Raw genomic sequence first — 15,300 nt, 5'->3', positions numbered from 1 at the left:
AATTTTAGAGTGCAAATTTTCCTGACTCTTTCCTGGGATGGAACTCACTAAGCTACACCAATTCTGGTGCTTTCAACCTTAGCAGAATTGTTATAAGTAACTCCAGAGGGATTAGGAGGATATCCCAAGATTTCCCACCTGTGTTGTCTTGGGATCTCTGTGTCGACAGTTTCGCATTTACTAAGCCTGAAGCACCATTTAAAACTTCCCATCTCCATCATTCCTCCCAATCCCCCTATCAGATGGAGAGCAAGATGATGTCCAGAGAGCTGAGTGTTCCCTGCCTCCATCCTTCCCTCTTCCCAGCTCAGGCTGTGTGGGGCTTGGAGCAGATCCTGCAGTGGGATGTGTCAGTCCTGTCTGGCCATGGCTCTGGCTCTCTGCTAAAGGTGTTAGTGACCTGCAGGGCTTCATTCCAGAGGCCTGGCATGTGCTGGAAGGCCTTTCCTGAGGGTTTCCCTTCGGCAGGGCCTGCAGCGTCGAGCCACCCCTCACCCCAGCGAGCTGAAGGTGATGAAGAAGGTGATTGAAGTTCGGCGCAACGAGGTGAACGCAGCGAAGGCTGATGCAGACCTGAACTCTCCGAAGTCAGAAGTGAGTGCTGGTCACTGGGCAGTGGATAACCATAGAAAACATGGAATTGTGGAGTGGTTTGGGTTGGAAGGGACCTCACAGACTGTCCAATTCTGCCCCTTGCCATGGGCAGGGGCACCTTCCACTAAGAACTTACATGGGAAGGCAGAAAGGACTGACTTTTGGGAAAGATTGGGAGGGTCTGAGAATCAATTTTTTTGGATTCTAAGGGTTGGGAATCTGCCTTGTGGTGTCAGGAGGAGCCAGTTAGAGGAGTAGATGGGACCAGGAGAGAGAGAACTGTAAGGGGAACTGCATGTGAAGGTACCACTTTTGTCATAGCACAGGGAGAGGAAGAGAATGATAGAATCATAGAATGGATTGGGTTGGAAAAGACCTCCGAGATCATCAAGTCCAACCCTTGATCCAACCCCACTTTGTGCCCTGGGCTGGTGATCACAGTAGGGTTGGATTCTCACTCAGTGCCACATCCATAGAACCACAGAATGGATTGGGTTGCAAAAGCCCTCCGAGATCATCAAGTCCAACCCTTGGTCCAACTCCAGTCCCTTTACCAGATCATGGCACTCAGTGCCATGGCCAAGCTCAGTTTGAAAACCTCCAGGGAAGACTCTGATATTCCCAGTAAAGAATGATGGGAATGCAGCACTGGGAGGAGGCACCTTGCTGGGATCCCTGGTGGGATACTGAGAATAAACACCTACACAGGAGGTGGAACAAGGTGGACTCAGGTGATATGGAGGAGGCTCAGTAGGGGAATCCATGGGCAGCCTGAGGCAAAGCTGGTTCTGTTGGTTCTGGATCGTTCCCACCTCACACCAGTCACACCACACGGCTCCAACTGCTGCTCTGAGTTCCATTCTGACCATCCCAAGTCTTTTCTCAGGAGAAGAGGCTGAGTGCCACCTCAAATCGCAGCGAGGACTCCCACGTGTCCACCAGCACGGCCTCTGCAGACTGCAGGGCAGAGGAGGGGAACAGGGGCTGGCCCAACGGGCCTGATGGGTGGCAACTGGAGAAGGAGACAAAGCCCAGAGCGGAAGAGGAGCATAAGGAAGCTGCTGGCCAGGAGGAGGAAGATGTGGAAGTGGAATACAATGAGGTAAGAGCCTGGAAACTGCAGCAGGGTCATGAGAAAAAGTGGAAGGATGTGGAAGTTTCAGAGAAAGTGGGAAATGGATGTACAGGTAAATGGATATGGGGTATGGGCATCACTGGAGACAGATCCAGGCTGTGGAAGGCAGTGCAGGCTGAGGTTGAGGCAGCCTGTGGGAACTGGATCCATGAGAGACTGAGATGGACAGTGTGGGAGTCAAGCAGGGAGCATGGGAAAGTGGGAGTGCCAGTGGCAGGTTTGAGGAGCATGTCTGGGGAAAAGAGTGGATATGGAAAAAGACAAGGATGGTGAAATGGTAATGTGTTTTCTGCGTGTTTCCTGAGCACACAAGGAGAGAAACTGGCTCTGCTTGGTCTGGGAGGGGGGACACATGGCCAGCAGGGTCTGCGCTGCCACACATCTGTTACCTGAGGCTCATGGCCTGTCTGGGGCTTTGCCATCACAGCCCACTGTACACTTTGCTGAGGACACACTGGTACGGAGTGAGGATGAGGATGAAGATGAAGAGCGACCGTTCCCCGTGGAGAAGCAGAGGCTTATCCGCAAGGACACTCCCCATTACAAGAAACACTTTAAGATCACCAAACTGCCCAAGCCAGAGGCAGTGGTGGCACTTCTGCAGGGCCTGAACAGCGATGGGGTCCCCAAAGAGGAAGAGGAGTTGGGAGGCTGCAATAACAACACAGAGCCCGAGGATGAGGAGGAAGCATGGAATGAGGATGACAGGAAGAATGGAGCTTTGTCTGCTCAGCCATCTGTGAAGGTAAGAAGGGGGAAAGTCAGAGAGGTGCAGACCTGCCCTCTGCTCCTTTGACCTGCCAGCCAGGCTGATGAAGAAACTGCTGGCAAGAGGCTCCAGCTCTTGGGGTTGTGCTGAGGGTGGGAGAACTGAAGGTCATTGTGGAGCTCGTAGGGTTGTTCAAGAGCTGTGCCATGTTGTTGTGTCTGACTCCTTCTCTGTATCCAGGTCCTTGCACCCTCCCTGTTCTGTGTGATATTCCCTGTGCTGCAGGGACAGTTTTCTGTCCCCATCACTGATGGGTTCTGCCATTCCTTCCAGCTGCCTCCTTGCTTGCTGGTTGTTGCTCCTCGTTCACAGCAGGATGAGCTTTATCCCTGGGTGGATCCAATCTCAGACTGATGTTCAGGCCACCAACACTTGTCTTGCTGCCACGATGTTTCCTGTGTGCCCATCTGGATGCAGCCTGATGCAGGCTGTGTTGGGATTTTGGGAAGCTTGTGCTCTGGATCTTTGCCAGAAGGCCATGATGGGCCTTACTGGTTATACTGGGGCTTATGAGATAGGAGGTCCTTGGCTCTGCTCAGCTGAACCACCACGTTTCATTAGAGACACACAGAGGTTCCTGCTTGGGGAAGTTCCTCACAGTGGAATAAACATGGATGAGGGACACTGCATGAGGTTGGAGCAGTTCTCCCCAGAGCTGGTGTGAAGATTTTGGGGTGTATTTGTCAGTCAGGGATTAGGATGTGGCTGAGTCTCTATCTTAGTCTGACACCAACAAATCTCACGGGTGAGATGTGGGTCTCCAAACACAGAAGCTGCTGGAGTAAAACCTGTTCCTGCTGTAACTGCACGTGCTCCAGACTGCTGGAATCACCCCCACTGGAGCTCAGATTGACCAGGGGAAAGTCCTGATCCTCACTTTGCCTTGGAGCCTTTCCCTCTGTGTATGTTTGCCCTGCTCTGTCTGAGCTGATGCAGCTCAGACTGTGCTCCCTTAGGGGTCAGTTGTGCTGTTTTCCTGTTGTTGGTGAAGTTCCTCAGAAGAAAAAGGAGTTGGTGCTGCTTCTAGGAATGTGTGAAGCCATCCTGAGTCCCCTTCATCCAAGATCTGCTATGCTTGGGAATCCCCTCACCCACAAAGGTTCTTTTAGCCAGGGACTGGCGGCTGAGGAGTCACTGAGGCACTGGCAGAGCCCATGAGGCCTGTCCAGGTGTGCTGTACCTGTCAGAAACCACCTTGGTTATTAGCTAAGCTTTCTGCCTGGGGATCAGGTCTCCTTTCCATGGGAATGGGTTGGTTACCTGCTCCATGAAGGTATTTATCAGCTGCCTCCTGAGCTGTATTCCAGGAGTGGAGAGCACCACCCCTCTGCAGGAGAGGCTCTGCTAAGAGGTGATCTGTGCATTGAAGAAGGAGGCAGGACAGGCTGTGCAGGAGGCTGAATCCTTAAACCAGAGGGTTCTGTTGCCAAGACAGTTGATTTCCAAAAGAAATCCTGCCCTTGGGAGCAGCATCCTGGGTGCCTGACAGGATGCAGTGTTTCACCAGAGAAAGGGACTGGTGCAGTTGGGTTTGGGATTGCTTTTTGTTGTGTAGCAACTGGTGGCACCACAGGCCCCTCAGTGCTTTCTCCTGTGTTTAATTCTTCCTCCTTCCTGGAAGGAGGTCACCTGACTGAGGTCAGCTGATGGTGGTCAGCTCAGGGGTCATGGCCTTGGGGCCCCATCATGGACAGAACCTGATTTTAGGGGTGCCCCTGGGTGGGAGCACGCTGGCACTCAGCATTCTGGCAGCCCAGAAGCAGCCCTGGCACTGCTGAGGTGGTGGGCAGGAGTGGGGGCTGCCCAGGAGCTGTGGGGGATGCTCAGGTGCTGTGGTGGCCAGGAGTGACTCCATGAGTGGACTCAGCTCCAGAACTCTAGAGAGAGGTCAGGAGTGCCCCCGTGCCAGGCTCAACTTGGAACTGTGGAGGAAGGTCAGGAGTGACTCCATGAGTGGGCTCAGCTCCAAACTGTGGAGGGTCAGGAGTGACTCCATGAGTGGAGTCAGCTCCAAACTGTGGAGGTCAACAGTGACTCTCCATTAGCAGGTTCAGCTCCAGAACTGTGGAGGACCAGGAGTGCCCCTGTGCTGGGCTGAGCTCCAGAACTGTGGAGGTCAGGAGTGACTCCATGAGTGGGTTCAGCTCCAGAACTGTGGAGGTCAGGAGTGACTCCATGAGTGGAGTCAGCTCCAAACTGTGGAGGTCAGCAGTGACTCTCCATTAGCAGGTTCAGCTCCAGAACTGTGGAGGTCAGGAGTGCCCCTGTGCTGGGCTCAGCTCCAAACTGTGAAGGGAGGTCAGGAGTGAATTTGTGAGTGGGTTCAGCTCCAGAACTGTGGATATCAGGAGTGCCCCTGTGCTGGGCTCAGCTCCAAAGTGTGCAGGTCATGAGTGTCCCCATGCCAGGCTCAGCTCTGGAGCTGTGGAAGTCAGGAGTAACTTCATGAGTGGGGTTAGCTCTGGAGCTGTGGAGGTCAGGAGTGCCCCTGTGCCAGGCTCAGCTCCAAACTGTGGAGGTCAGGAGCGACTCCATGATTGGGCTCAGCTCCAAACTGTGCAGGTCAGGAGCGACTCTCCATGAGCAGAGTCAGCTCCAGAACTGTGGATATCAGAAGTGACTCCATGAGTGGGCTCAGCTCCAAACTGTGGATATCAGGAGTGCCCCTGTGCCAGGCCCAGCTCCAGACTGTGGATATCAGGAGTGCCCCCGTGCTGGGCTCAACTCCAGAACGGTGGAGGAAGGTCAGGAGTGGCTCCATGAATGGGGTCAGCTCCAGACTGTGGATATGAGGAGTGCCCCTGTGCCAGGCCCAGCTCCTGAACTGTGAAGGGAGGTCAGGAGTGACTCCGTGAGCAGGGTCAGCTCCAGACTGTGGATATCAGGAGTGCCCCCATGCCAAGCCCAGCTCCAGACTGGGTATCAGGAGTCTCCCTGTGCCAGGCTCAACTCCAAACTGTGGATATCAGGAGTGTCCCCGTGCCGGGCCCGGCTCCAAACTGTGGCTATCAGGAGTGTCCCTGTGCCAGGCTCAGCTCCAAACTGTGGCTATCAGGAGTGTCCCTGTGCCAGGCTCAGCTCCAAACTGTGGCTATCAGGAGTCTCCCTGTGCCAGGCTCAACTCCAAACTGGATATCAGGAATGTCCCTGTGCCAGGCTCACCTCCAAACTGTGGATATGAGGAGTGTCCCTGTGCCAGGCCCAGCTCCAGAACTGTGAAGGGAGGTCAGGAGTGACTCCGTGAGCAGGGTCAGCACCAAACTGGATATCAGGAGTGCCCCATGCCAAGCCCAGCTCCAAACTGTGGCTATCAGGAGTGTCCCTGTGCCAGGCCCAGCCCGGGCACGGCATGCTCAGGCTGCTGGCGGTGCCGTGCGTGTGTTGGGTGGTGGTGGTGGTGGTCGTGGTGGTGGGTTTGGTCGATGCTCCACTAATCCGCATGCCTCTTTGCTGGTTCCTGTCCTAACAGGGGGTGTCGTTTGATCAAGCCAATAATCTGCTGATTGAACCTGCTCGCATTGAGGAGGAAGAGGTCTGTACCACTCCCACTGTTCTCTCTCTGCCAAAAATCATCCAGTCTGCTTGATTTGCTTCCCAGCCTCACCCGTTGTTGTAGGGGGAACTCTGAGCTCTCTGGGTCAAGTGGCTTCTGGACCTGGCTGATCACAAACATGATGATTGTTTCCTCCCTGCTTTCCCCTTTCCCTCCTTTCCCATCCCTGAGGTGAGAGTGGCTGCTGCAGAGCAGGAGTGAGATGGAAGGGATGTAATAAACCAAAGGGGCTGAGGGGTAAGGTTTGCTTTCTATTTGCTGTGTGCTGAGGGAGAAGTGGAATTAAATAAATGGATATTTTGGAAAGTGAAGGTAACCCTGGAGGAGCAGAGACCTCAGGAATCAACCAAGTGCTGAGTGGGACCCTTCAGGAGAGGGAGAAGGATCTCACTCAGGACACTCTGCCACTGCCTGAGGAAGGTGGACTGGAGACAATGATTTGTTCATGTCCAAATCAGCACCTCCAGAACCCCCTCAAGGCTTCACATACAGCACCTTGGGGTGTCAGAAAGTGGCAGGTGGCACCAGGGTGACACAAAGCCTCTGGCATGGGGATGGTGTCTGTGCCAGGGGTTAAAGTCTCGTGTCTGGCTGCCTTGGCTCATCCCAGTGATGAACCTTCCTAGATTTGTCTCCAGGTTGTCAGTGCCTGCTCAGTGGGGTCAGTGGCTTTCTGCAGGCAGGTTGCCAAGGAGCTGATGGAAGCAGAGCCTGTGTCAGTGCTGCTGGGTACAGGGGCACCAGATCTCTGTGTTACCTGAGAGTGCTGGCCTGGGAGTCTCCAAAAACTTGACTTTGTCAGGTGTAGAAGGGAGACTTTCCTTGGTTTTGGATAAGACTTTCTGGCAGCAGGGAGGTGATGAATCCTTTCCACTCAGTCAGAACATGATCTGGCTGAGGTGTGGTCCCCTTTTAGTGGGTCCTGAAGATTTCTCCATCTTCCTCCATCTCTAGACCTCTGAAAACCACATTAACATGTCACAAGATCACAGACTCGCAGACTGTTCTGGGTTGGAAGGGACCCACAAGGATCATCGAGTCCAACTCCTCAGTCAATGGCCCACACAGGGGATTGAACCCATGACCTTGGCATTGTTACAACCAAGTTTTAACCAACTGAGCTAATCTCACATTTCTCTTGGATAATCTTCTGTCACTCAGCTTAAAGCTGAGCATAACCCAGTGCTTCCTGATCCTTCCTCTCCCCCCAGCTCTTCTCTCTAGCTCTTGGACATCCTGCTCCATTTGAAGAGTTTTCCTGCTCCATGGGGTGCTGTGTCCCAGGAACTTCAGTCTTGTATCAGACACAGTCCACCCACCTCTTCCTTGGCTCCTGCTCCACCTGCACCTGATGCAAAGGCCTAGAACTCCTTCCCTGGAGGTGTTCACCATCCCTGGAGGTGTTCAATAAACAACTGGACGAGGCACTCAGTGCTTTGGTCTAGTTGAGAAGGTTGTGATTGGTCACAGATTGCACTAGATGGTCTTGGAAGTCTTTTCCCACCTAAATGATTCTGTGATCCCTCGGTGTGGCTGGTTGGAGCCCCCAGGTTTGCTCTGGTGTCCCCTCAGCACAGTCTGCTTTGTGTGGATCTGTTCCCTCTCTGTGAGGAGGAAGGTGGTCCTGCAGCTCCCAAGGACCAGTAAGCTCAAAATCCCCCAGGTTGATGGTGGAAGTCACCCCAGAGCAGACCAGCTTTGGGATGTTGATTTGGGACATTTGATTGTCCTACAGCCTTGGGGAGTGCTCAGACAGGAACCTTTTGCTCAACCAAGTTGCTCCAAACTCCATCCAGCCTGGCCTTGAACACTCTGCATCACATCTGCCTCATGTTTCCAGGGATCATTCCATGTCCTTGACAAGAACCAGTGAGCTGCTGGAACTGAGCAAGACCCCTGCAGAGCAGAGATCCTGGTACCCTTGAGCACCACAGTTTAAGTCCACGATGGTGCTGTCACATTCCTTGTATAATTTAATGCAGCTTTTAGAGAGAAGGAACTACAGACTGTGTGTTCCTTAAGCCTAAACCATAATTCTGAGCCAGAGACAGTTCTTGCCAGAGCAGAGCTGGAGACATGTGCCCAAATTCTGCCAGCACCCAGCACTGGGGTGTGGGAACCTGGTGCTGGTGTGCCCAGAGCTCCTGTAGCTGTTGGTACCACTGGGGCTCTGCTGCAGTGGAAGACTCATTTTGTTAAAATGTGTGATATCCAAGGTGGATGTCTGGATTCCTAGAATGGCTCATTCCCAGTGTTTGTCTCCATCCCCATCTGCCCTGCAGAAGTGGCTGTACTGAGATGTAGGGAGGCTTTGGGAGGAGAAAAGCAGCATATGGAGTGGCTGTTTGCCAGTGTGAGGTTGGACCTGGGCTCTGTTGTGTTAAAAAATAGCTGTTGTGTGTCCCTCTGTCCTGGGCTGCCTGGACAGGGATAGCTGCCAATTCCCTCTCTGGGAAGGAGTGAAGGTGGTCAGAGCTCCTGGGTTTTCATAGAATCATAGAATGGATTGGGTTGGAAAAGACCTCCCAGATCATCAAGCCCAACCCTTGGTCCAACTCCAGTCCCTTTACCAGATCATGGCACTCAGTGCCACGGCCAAGCTCAGGTTAAAAACCTCCAGGGATGGGGAATCCACCCCCTCTCTGGGCAGCCCATTCCAATGCCTGAGCACTCTCTCTCCAAAGAATTTCTCTCTGCTCTCCAACTTCAATTTCCCCTGGCAGAGCTTGAGCCCATCGTGCCCCCTTGTCCTATTGCTGAGTGCCTGGGAAAAGAGACCAACCCTCACCTGGCCAGAACTTCCCTTCAGGCAGTTCTAGACAGTGCTGAGGTCACCTCTGAGCCTCCTCTTCTCCAGGCTAAACATTTCTTTGCTGCTGCTGCTGTTCAGGTGTCACATCCTGTTGGTCCACAGGAAGGAGTCAAGTTTTCTCCTTGAAGAAGTCTCATCCTGTGGAAACTGCTCAGGAATGTTACCAGTTTTCTTGGAATGCCAGCCTCAGGCCTGGCACCAGGTTAGTCTTTGCCAGTGGCAGATGTGACAGCACAGCTGTAAACCTCTTGTTTAATACAGGATAGGTCTCCTCACCTGTGTTTGCTCAGCTGGCTTGTGTGAGTTATGATAGAACAGAGTCCTTTTGATGTTAGAAAAACATGCAATGCTCTTGTTTGTCTCATTTACTTTTTAAAACCACCAAAATTCCCCATTGACCAAGGCAAAATGTGCCATATTTTCTGTTTTTATTTGTCTGGCTTCTAATTTATTGCCATTGGAGTGTTTTTGTGACCTTTGCCTGCTAAGGTCCTAAAGGGCCCTTGGTGTTCTCTGTGGAATCATAGAATGGTTTGAGTTGGAAGGGACCTTTTAAATGTCACCCAGTCCCACCCCCTGAGACCCCTTGGACACCTTCCATTGGACCAGGTTGCTCCAAGCCCCATTCAACCTGTTCTTGGACACTTCCAGGGATGGGACAGCCACAACCTGGGCCAGTGTTGTGACCCTCTGGTTTGGAGGTGGGATCATGATCTCCTGTAGAAACACAGCTCCATGTTTGGGCCTCTTAAGGCACAGTTTGGACACGAGTCACCCACAAAGTGATAGAGATTGATGAGTTGTGTCATTGCTGCTTGTTCATCATCATCCATCACTGTGAATTCTGTCTGATCTGGAGCTTCCCTAAGGAGCAAACCTGAGGAATGATTTCTTACACAAATGTAGACCAACCTGCAGAGTTTCCTTTCCCTGCTCCAAGAGTGGGACAGGACCATCTGGGTCTGCTCTGTCACTCAATCATCTTGTTGACATTCACAGAGAGAAGGAGCAGAAAGCAGCAGAGGAGTGATTGGCAGAAAGAGAGAAAACTCCACGTTTAAACAAAACAATCCACAGAGAATCTGATTTTCCCTTCTGAACTGGGCAAACACCCTCTGTGTAACAGCTGTGAGGCTTTGCTGACCAGGGTTATGTACAAAATTCAGACATTAAAATAACCAGTGTAGAAATTACCAGGGCTGAAGCATTTACCTGCCTTAAACTAGTCCTTGTTTGCAGCAACGTGTTCTGACTGTGTCAGTGGAGGAGAAAAGTAACTCTGAGAAACTTCCTAGACTTTCTGTTGGAAATCAATGCCCAGCTTGGATCCAGGCACTAGAATGAGCCCAAACTGGGATGGGTTGGTGTTTCTGGAAGATACAATTTAGCCCCCCAAAAAAGGGCTGTGCTCAACTGGGGAATAGCAAAGGTGAGTTTGCAATGCAGGTAAACCCAGAGGATTGGGAAGAAGTCCTGAGGACAAGTTTCCTACCACCACTGGTGGTCAGACACTATGAACTGTTTCTTAATCACACTTTTTATTAAATACAGGTTGTTTCCTCCTGTTATGTGACATGTGCACACTCATAAGTTTCTCCTCTGGGCAGAAACCCAAAATTTCTCCAGACTTTGGCTTCTGGAACGATTAGAAAACTTTCAAGCAGAACTTTTCATTTGTTAGTTCATTGTTTTCATTGTATTTTATCTTGTGCAATCTCTTCCCTGCTGCCTGACCCATTGTCTGCTTGTCCTTGGGGTAGTTTTATCAGTCCCAACTCCTTTCCAGGTTCCTTTTGCTACATTAGAGAAACCCAGTTCTGGTGTTCTCTAGGAAGAAGGATTTCCATTCCCTGCCTTTCTGGCTGCCTTTTCTTTTGCCTGATCTACTTGAACTCAGGTTTGGTGACTGTGGCCAACATGACAGAGTTTATTCAGACTTTAGTTCACTAAATTCCATAATTGTTTCTCCATTTCAAATGTGGCTGTTCCTCTTCATGGGTGGGAGTTTTCTTTATCCCCCTTTTTTATTTGTGCCTTTGTTATACCTTTAGCATTTTTTCCTGTGCCACTCAGGGTCTGGTTTGGCCTCCAGACAAGATGTACTTAGAGATGTGTCTTTTATATGTTTTAAAGAAAGTGATGCCACGTTTAGTGCAAGAGTTTTCCATAAATCCCACTGTTCCTTGGACAAACTCTCCTCCTGTGTGACCTGCCCTTGGATTTTAGGAGAATTGTAAAGTCCCCAGTCTTTGCAGTCTTGTGTATTAGATAGCCAAATTAGACCTTTAGAACAGTCTGAGATTACTGGGCTGAGAGGATTTTCCAGTGGAATTTTCTGTTGGAATGGTGCAAAATGAATGACTCTTCCAAGGATTTCACCACACAGAAAGGATCAGTAAGAACAGGAATAAAAATTCCTTGCTGCTAAAGAAAGGAAGGAGAATGTGTTCCAGTGTCATCCATTCCAGCTGAATCAAGGGATAGATTTTTGTCCTGTTTCCACTTCTGGAACAGTTTGAGGCTCAGTGGCTTTTGGTCAGTGCTGATTTTGCTTCTTTTTAAGCAGTTGAGTGTTTTAATTTCCAGAGGGATCCTGTCCTGCTGCATTCTGTAGTTTTGGCAGCCCAGATTCTTGCAGGATCCTCTTCCCTCTGCCCGTGGTGATAAGGGGGGAAGTACCAGCTTCCTGAGTCCCTGTTTCTGGAGTTCATTAATGAATTAACTAACCCTGGAATCATAAACCAGCCCAGATGGAGGGGACCTCAAAAGGCCCAAGGTTTTGTGTAGCCTTTGTGAGGATATTGGCACCCCAACCGTTGGCATCTGGAAACTGCCCAGGAGAAGGACTCAGCACCTCCCTGGGGAGTTTATCACACTGAAGGATTGTTCTCACTGCAAACATTTCTTTCTTACACCAAGATGAGATCATGCCTTTCTATAGACACACATGTAGATGTGGATATTGATATATAATATCTGATTCCTCTCCTTGATAGCTGCATAGCCAGGGCCATAGAGATGCATATCAAGATTATCTGAAGGAACCTCACCTCTGGTTTTGTTTATGCTTCAAATGTCACCATAGTTCATGTTTTTAAAAGACATCCTTGCTTCCTTCTCCCTTTGGGAAATGTAGTCACTGTTCTGGAGTCTCCCTGGGAGGAGATGTGCAGGAGCAGAGCCCTGAGTGTGGCAGGTCCCCTGTCCCATCTGTTCCCAGTGCTCCTGTCACCACTGGGGCAGTGGCAGGTCCCTTGTCCTGTGTGTTCCTGTCACCACTGAGGCAGTGGCAGGTCCCTGTCCCATCTGCTCCCAGTGCTCCTGTCACCACTGGGACACCTGTCCCATTTGTTCCCAGTGTTCCTGTCACCACTGGGGCAGTGGCAGGTCCCTTGTCCTGTGTGTTCCTGTCACCACTGGGGCAGTGGCATGTCCCTTGTCCTGTGTGTTCCTGTCACCACTGGGACAGTGGCAGATCCCTTGTCCTGTGTGTTCCCAGTGCTCCTGTCACCACTGGGGCAGTGGCAGGTCCCTTGTCCTGTGTGCTCCTGTCACCAGTGAGGCAGTGGCAGGTCCCTTGTCCCATCTGTTCCCAGTGCTGTGCTGTGGCAGGTCCCCTGTCCCATCCACTCCTGGTGCTGCTGTCAGAGGTCTCTTTTTGGGGGTCTCTGGTTTTTGCTGGTTTGTGGAGGTGTTCAGTGAGAGGGCATTGAAGTGCTCAACCCTCTGCTCTGTGCCCACCATCTCTGCCCTCCAAGTACCTGTTCCCTTGGGAACTAAACCCATTGGAATGGAGGAAGGAATAACATCAGAGCCAGGGAACCTCCAGCCCGTGTCCAGCAGCTGCTCTGCTGCCAGGGCAGCTCTTCCCTTTGCTCTCCTTTTCCACTGTCCAGGTTAATTTAGGTCTCAGCAGTCACTCAGCAATGTCCCACATCCCCTTTGCTCACCGATATTTTCAGCCTGTCCCCTTGTCCCCATGAGCTGTTGCTGACCAAAGCCAGCCAGATTTAGCTCTTCTCATCTTTCCTGGTGAGTCAGTGCCTCCAGCTCCTGCTCATCTGTGTCCCAGCTTTGTGCACCCAAGGTGAACACAATCCCAGAATCATTTAGGTTGGAAAACACCTCCAAGACCATGGAGTCCAACCAATCCCCACCTTGTCAATAGACCAGAGCATGAAATGCCACATCCAGGCGTTTCTTGGACACCAGGGGCAGTGAATGCTCCACCTCCCTGGGCAGCCCCTTCCTGCCTAACCAGCCTTTCCAGAAGAAATTATTCTATTGTCCAACCTGAACCTTGAGGCTCTGATGTGACATGAAGTGACACGTTTATATTACACTGTCTGAATGTGCTGTCAGTGTAAAGTGATGGGGAATGAGGGGCCTTCTCTGGGGCTTGGGGAGCACAGACCTCAGCAGAAGACAAGGATCCTTCCACTAATGGGTATCCAGCTCCTGGCAATCTGTGGATCAGGATTTCTCTTTGTGCCATCCATGAAGTTGTCTGATTTCTCCCATCCCTTTTATACATTTCCACAGAATTTAGTGGCAATAAATTATGTAATTTAGTAGAGTTTTATGTTGAAAATCATTTTTTTACATTAGGTAATGCTGTTGAATTCCACTGAATAGCTCTAATTCCTTTGTGGTTACAAGCATTGAATAATCTTCTTTATAAAATTATTAATGGCATAAAAAGGGTCAGTCTCCCCTCCCAACTTTCTCTCATGCAGAACTGTTTCAATTCTGTCTGATCTGAAGTAAGACCAGGTCTGATGCATCTCAGCAAAGGTTCTTCCCTGGTGACTCTTACCTGGTTCTTGGCTTGTGCAATGCACACCTGAACCATCATCAGGTGGTGTCAGTGCCAGGGCTTGGATCACGAATTCCATATTTTACTCAAGTCTGCTTAGTGAATCTTCACTTCAGCCAAGTCTGGAGTCTTGTCAGAATAAAACAGTTTGGGTTTTGAGAGACCTGATTTTCATAAAATTCAGCTGTTTTTCACAAGAGCTGTTTCTGTGCCTGGTAAGAGCCACAAGTTTCACAGTTACTCCTCTGTCCAGATATCATCAACCCTGCCAGCTCCCTGAGAAGCTCCTGGTCCTCCAGACCCTTCCCCAGCTCTGTTCTTATTCTCTGGACACGCATCAGTATTTCAGTGTCTTTCTTGTCATGAGGGGCCCAACACTGACCCCAGTTATGTGCACCCACATGTACAATCTGTTACAGATCAATGCCCCTGTTGACAAAACTTGCTGTCTTCTGAAGCCCTTGAACCTCATCGGTGCATGTGGAGAAAAAACTTCGTCTTTCAGCAGCTCTGAAGTGTGACAGCTCCAAGCTTTGTCCCTTGAGTCATAGAATCAGTTGGAGTGGAAGAAACCTCCCAGATCATCAAGTCCAACCCTTGGTCCAACTCCAGTCCCTTTACCAGATCATGGCACTCAGTGCCACGGCCAAGCTCAGCTGAAAAACCTCCAGGGATGGGGAATCCACCCCCTCTCTGGGCAGCCCATTCCAATGCCTGAGCACTCTCTCTGCAAAGAATTTTTTTCTGATCTCCAGTTTCCCCTGGCAGAGCTTGAGCCCATCGTGCCCCCTTGTCCTATTGCTGAGTGCCTGGGAGAAGAGACCAACCCCCACCTGGCCAGAACTTCCCTTCAGGCAGTTCCAGACAGTGCTGAGGTCACCTCTGAGCCTCCTCTTCTCCAGGCTTCTCCTCTTCATGGCAGTCCAGGCAGGTGTGGAACAGCCTTAGGGCAGAAGAGCTTTGGGGAACAAAGAACTTCTGGGTTTAGTGCAAGAAGCAGCTTGGGCTGCAATGTGAAGGTTGCTGGATCCAGGACCTTCCTCCTCAGGTTCATATTCACATCAGTTACTCTTTGCATAGACTTCAAACACCACCAGTTCAGTTCCTCACCACTCTGGTTTTATGGTAAAACTGATTTGCTTGGGGAGTTTAAAATCTTCTTTCCAGCCTAAATGTATTTACGTCCAGTTCAAGACCTTTTGCTGCCTTTTCTCTCAGTGTCTAACAAGTTTGGTTCCTCCTTTTGCTTTTCAGTGAACGTTCTTCCCCCTCAGGCCATTTGGCTTTTCTGGCAAGTTTCCAGTTTGGTTTCCTGAATGTGTGAAATCAGGGAGCTTGTGGTTTATCTTTCAGCTGCTTTACACAATCAGCTTCCCATGCAGCTGGGAGTGACTTTCTGTGACCAGCGACATCACACAGTCCTCAATCCTCATCAGAAATCGTGATCCTGTCCCATAGATTCAGGCACTGAGCAGAACCATCATCTGCCTTCCTAGGAAATGCCAGGAACCCGCTATTAGACTGCTCTCTAATTCTTTCCTGGAGACCTGGTTTTCCATCATTTTTGGAAGTTTTTGTCTTGAATATGGAATCACAGAATCTCCTTATCACCAGGATCATC

At 50.7% G+C, this 15,300-nt stretch overlaps 1 protein-coding gene across 12 annotated transcripts in view; it reads left to right on the top strand.

Moving 5' to 3' along the window:
* SCRIB (scribble planar cell polarity protein) overlaps nt 1-15,300 on the top strand; it is a 103,223-nt gene that overhangs the window by 36,359 nt on the left and 51,564 nt on the right. For 10 of the 12 annotated variants that reach the window (XM_071581870.1, XM_071581866.1, XM_071581867.1 and 7 more), the window contains exons 13-16: nt 469-594; nt 1,481-1,696; nt 2,157-2,474; nt 5,968-6,030. In XM_071581870.1, the coding sequence (XP_071437971.1) occupies nt 469-594; nt 1,481-1,696; nt 2,157-2,474; nt 5,968-6,030 (723 nt within the window). The remainder of the gene's footprint in view (nt 1-468; nt 595-1,480; nt 1,697-2,156; nt 2,475-5,967; nt 6,031-15,300) is intronic. The other 2 variants (XM_071581872.1, XM_071581868.1) reach the window with 1 other exon arrangement.

The sequence above is a fragment of the Pithys albifrons genome, unplaced genomic scaffold (genome assembly GCF_047495875.1).
Source record: "Pithys albifrons albifrons isolate INPA30051 unplaced genomic scaffold, PitAlb_v1 scaffold_45, whole genome shotgun sequence".
NCBI classification, from domain to species: domain Eukaryota; kingdom Metazoa; phylum Chordata; class Aves; order Passeriformes; family Thamnophilidae; genus Pithys; species Pithys albifrons.
The sequence above is the reverse complement of the archived record's forward strand: the minus strand, read 5'-3'. Positions and strand labels throughout refer to the sequence as shown.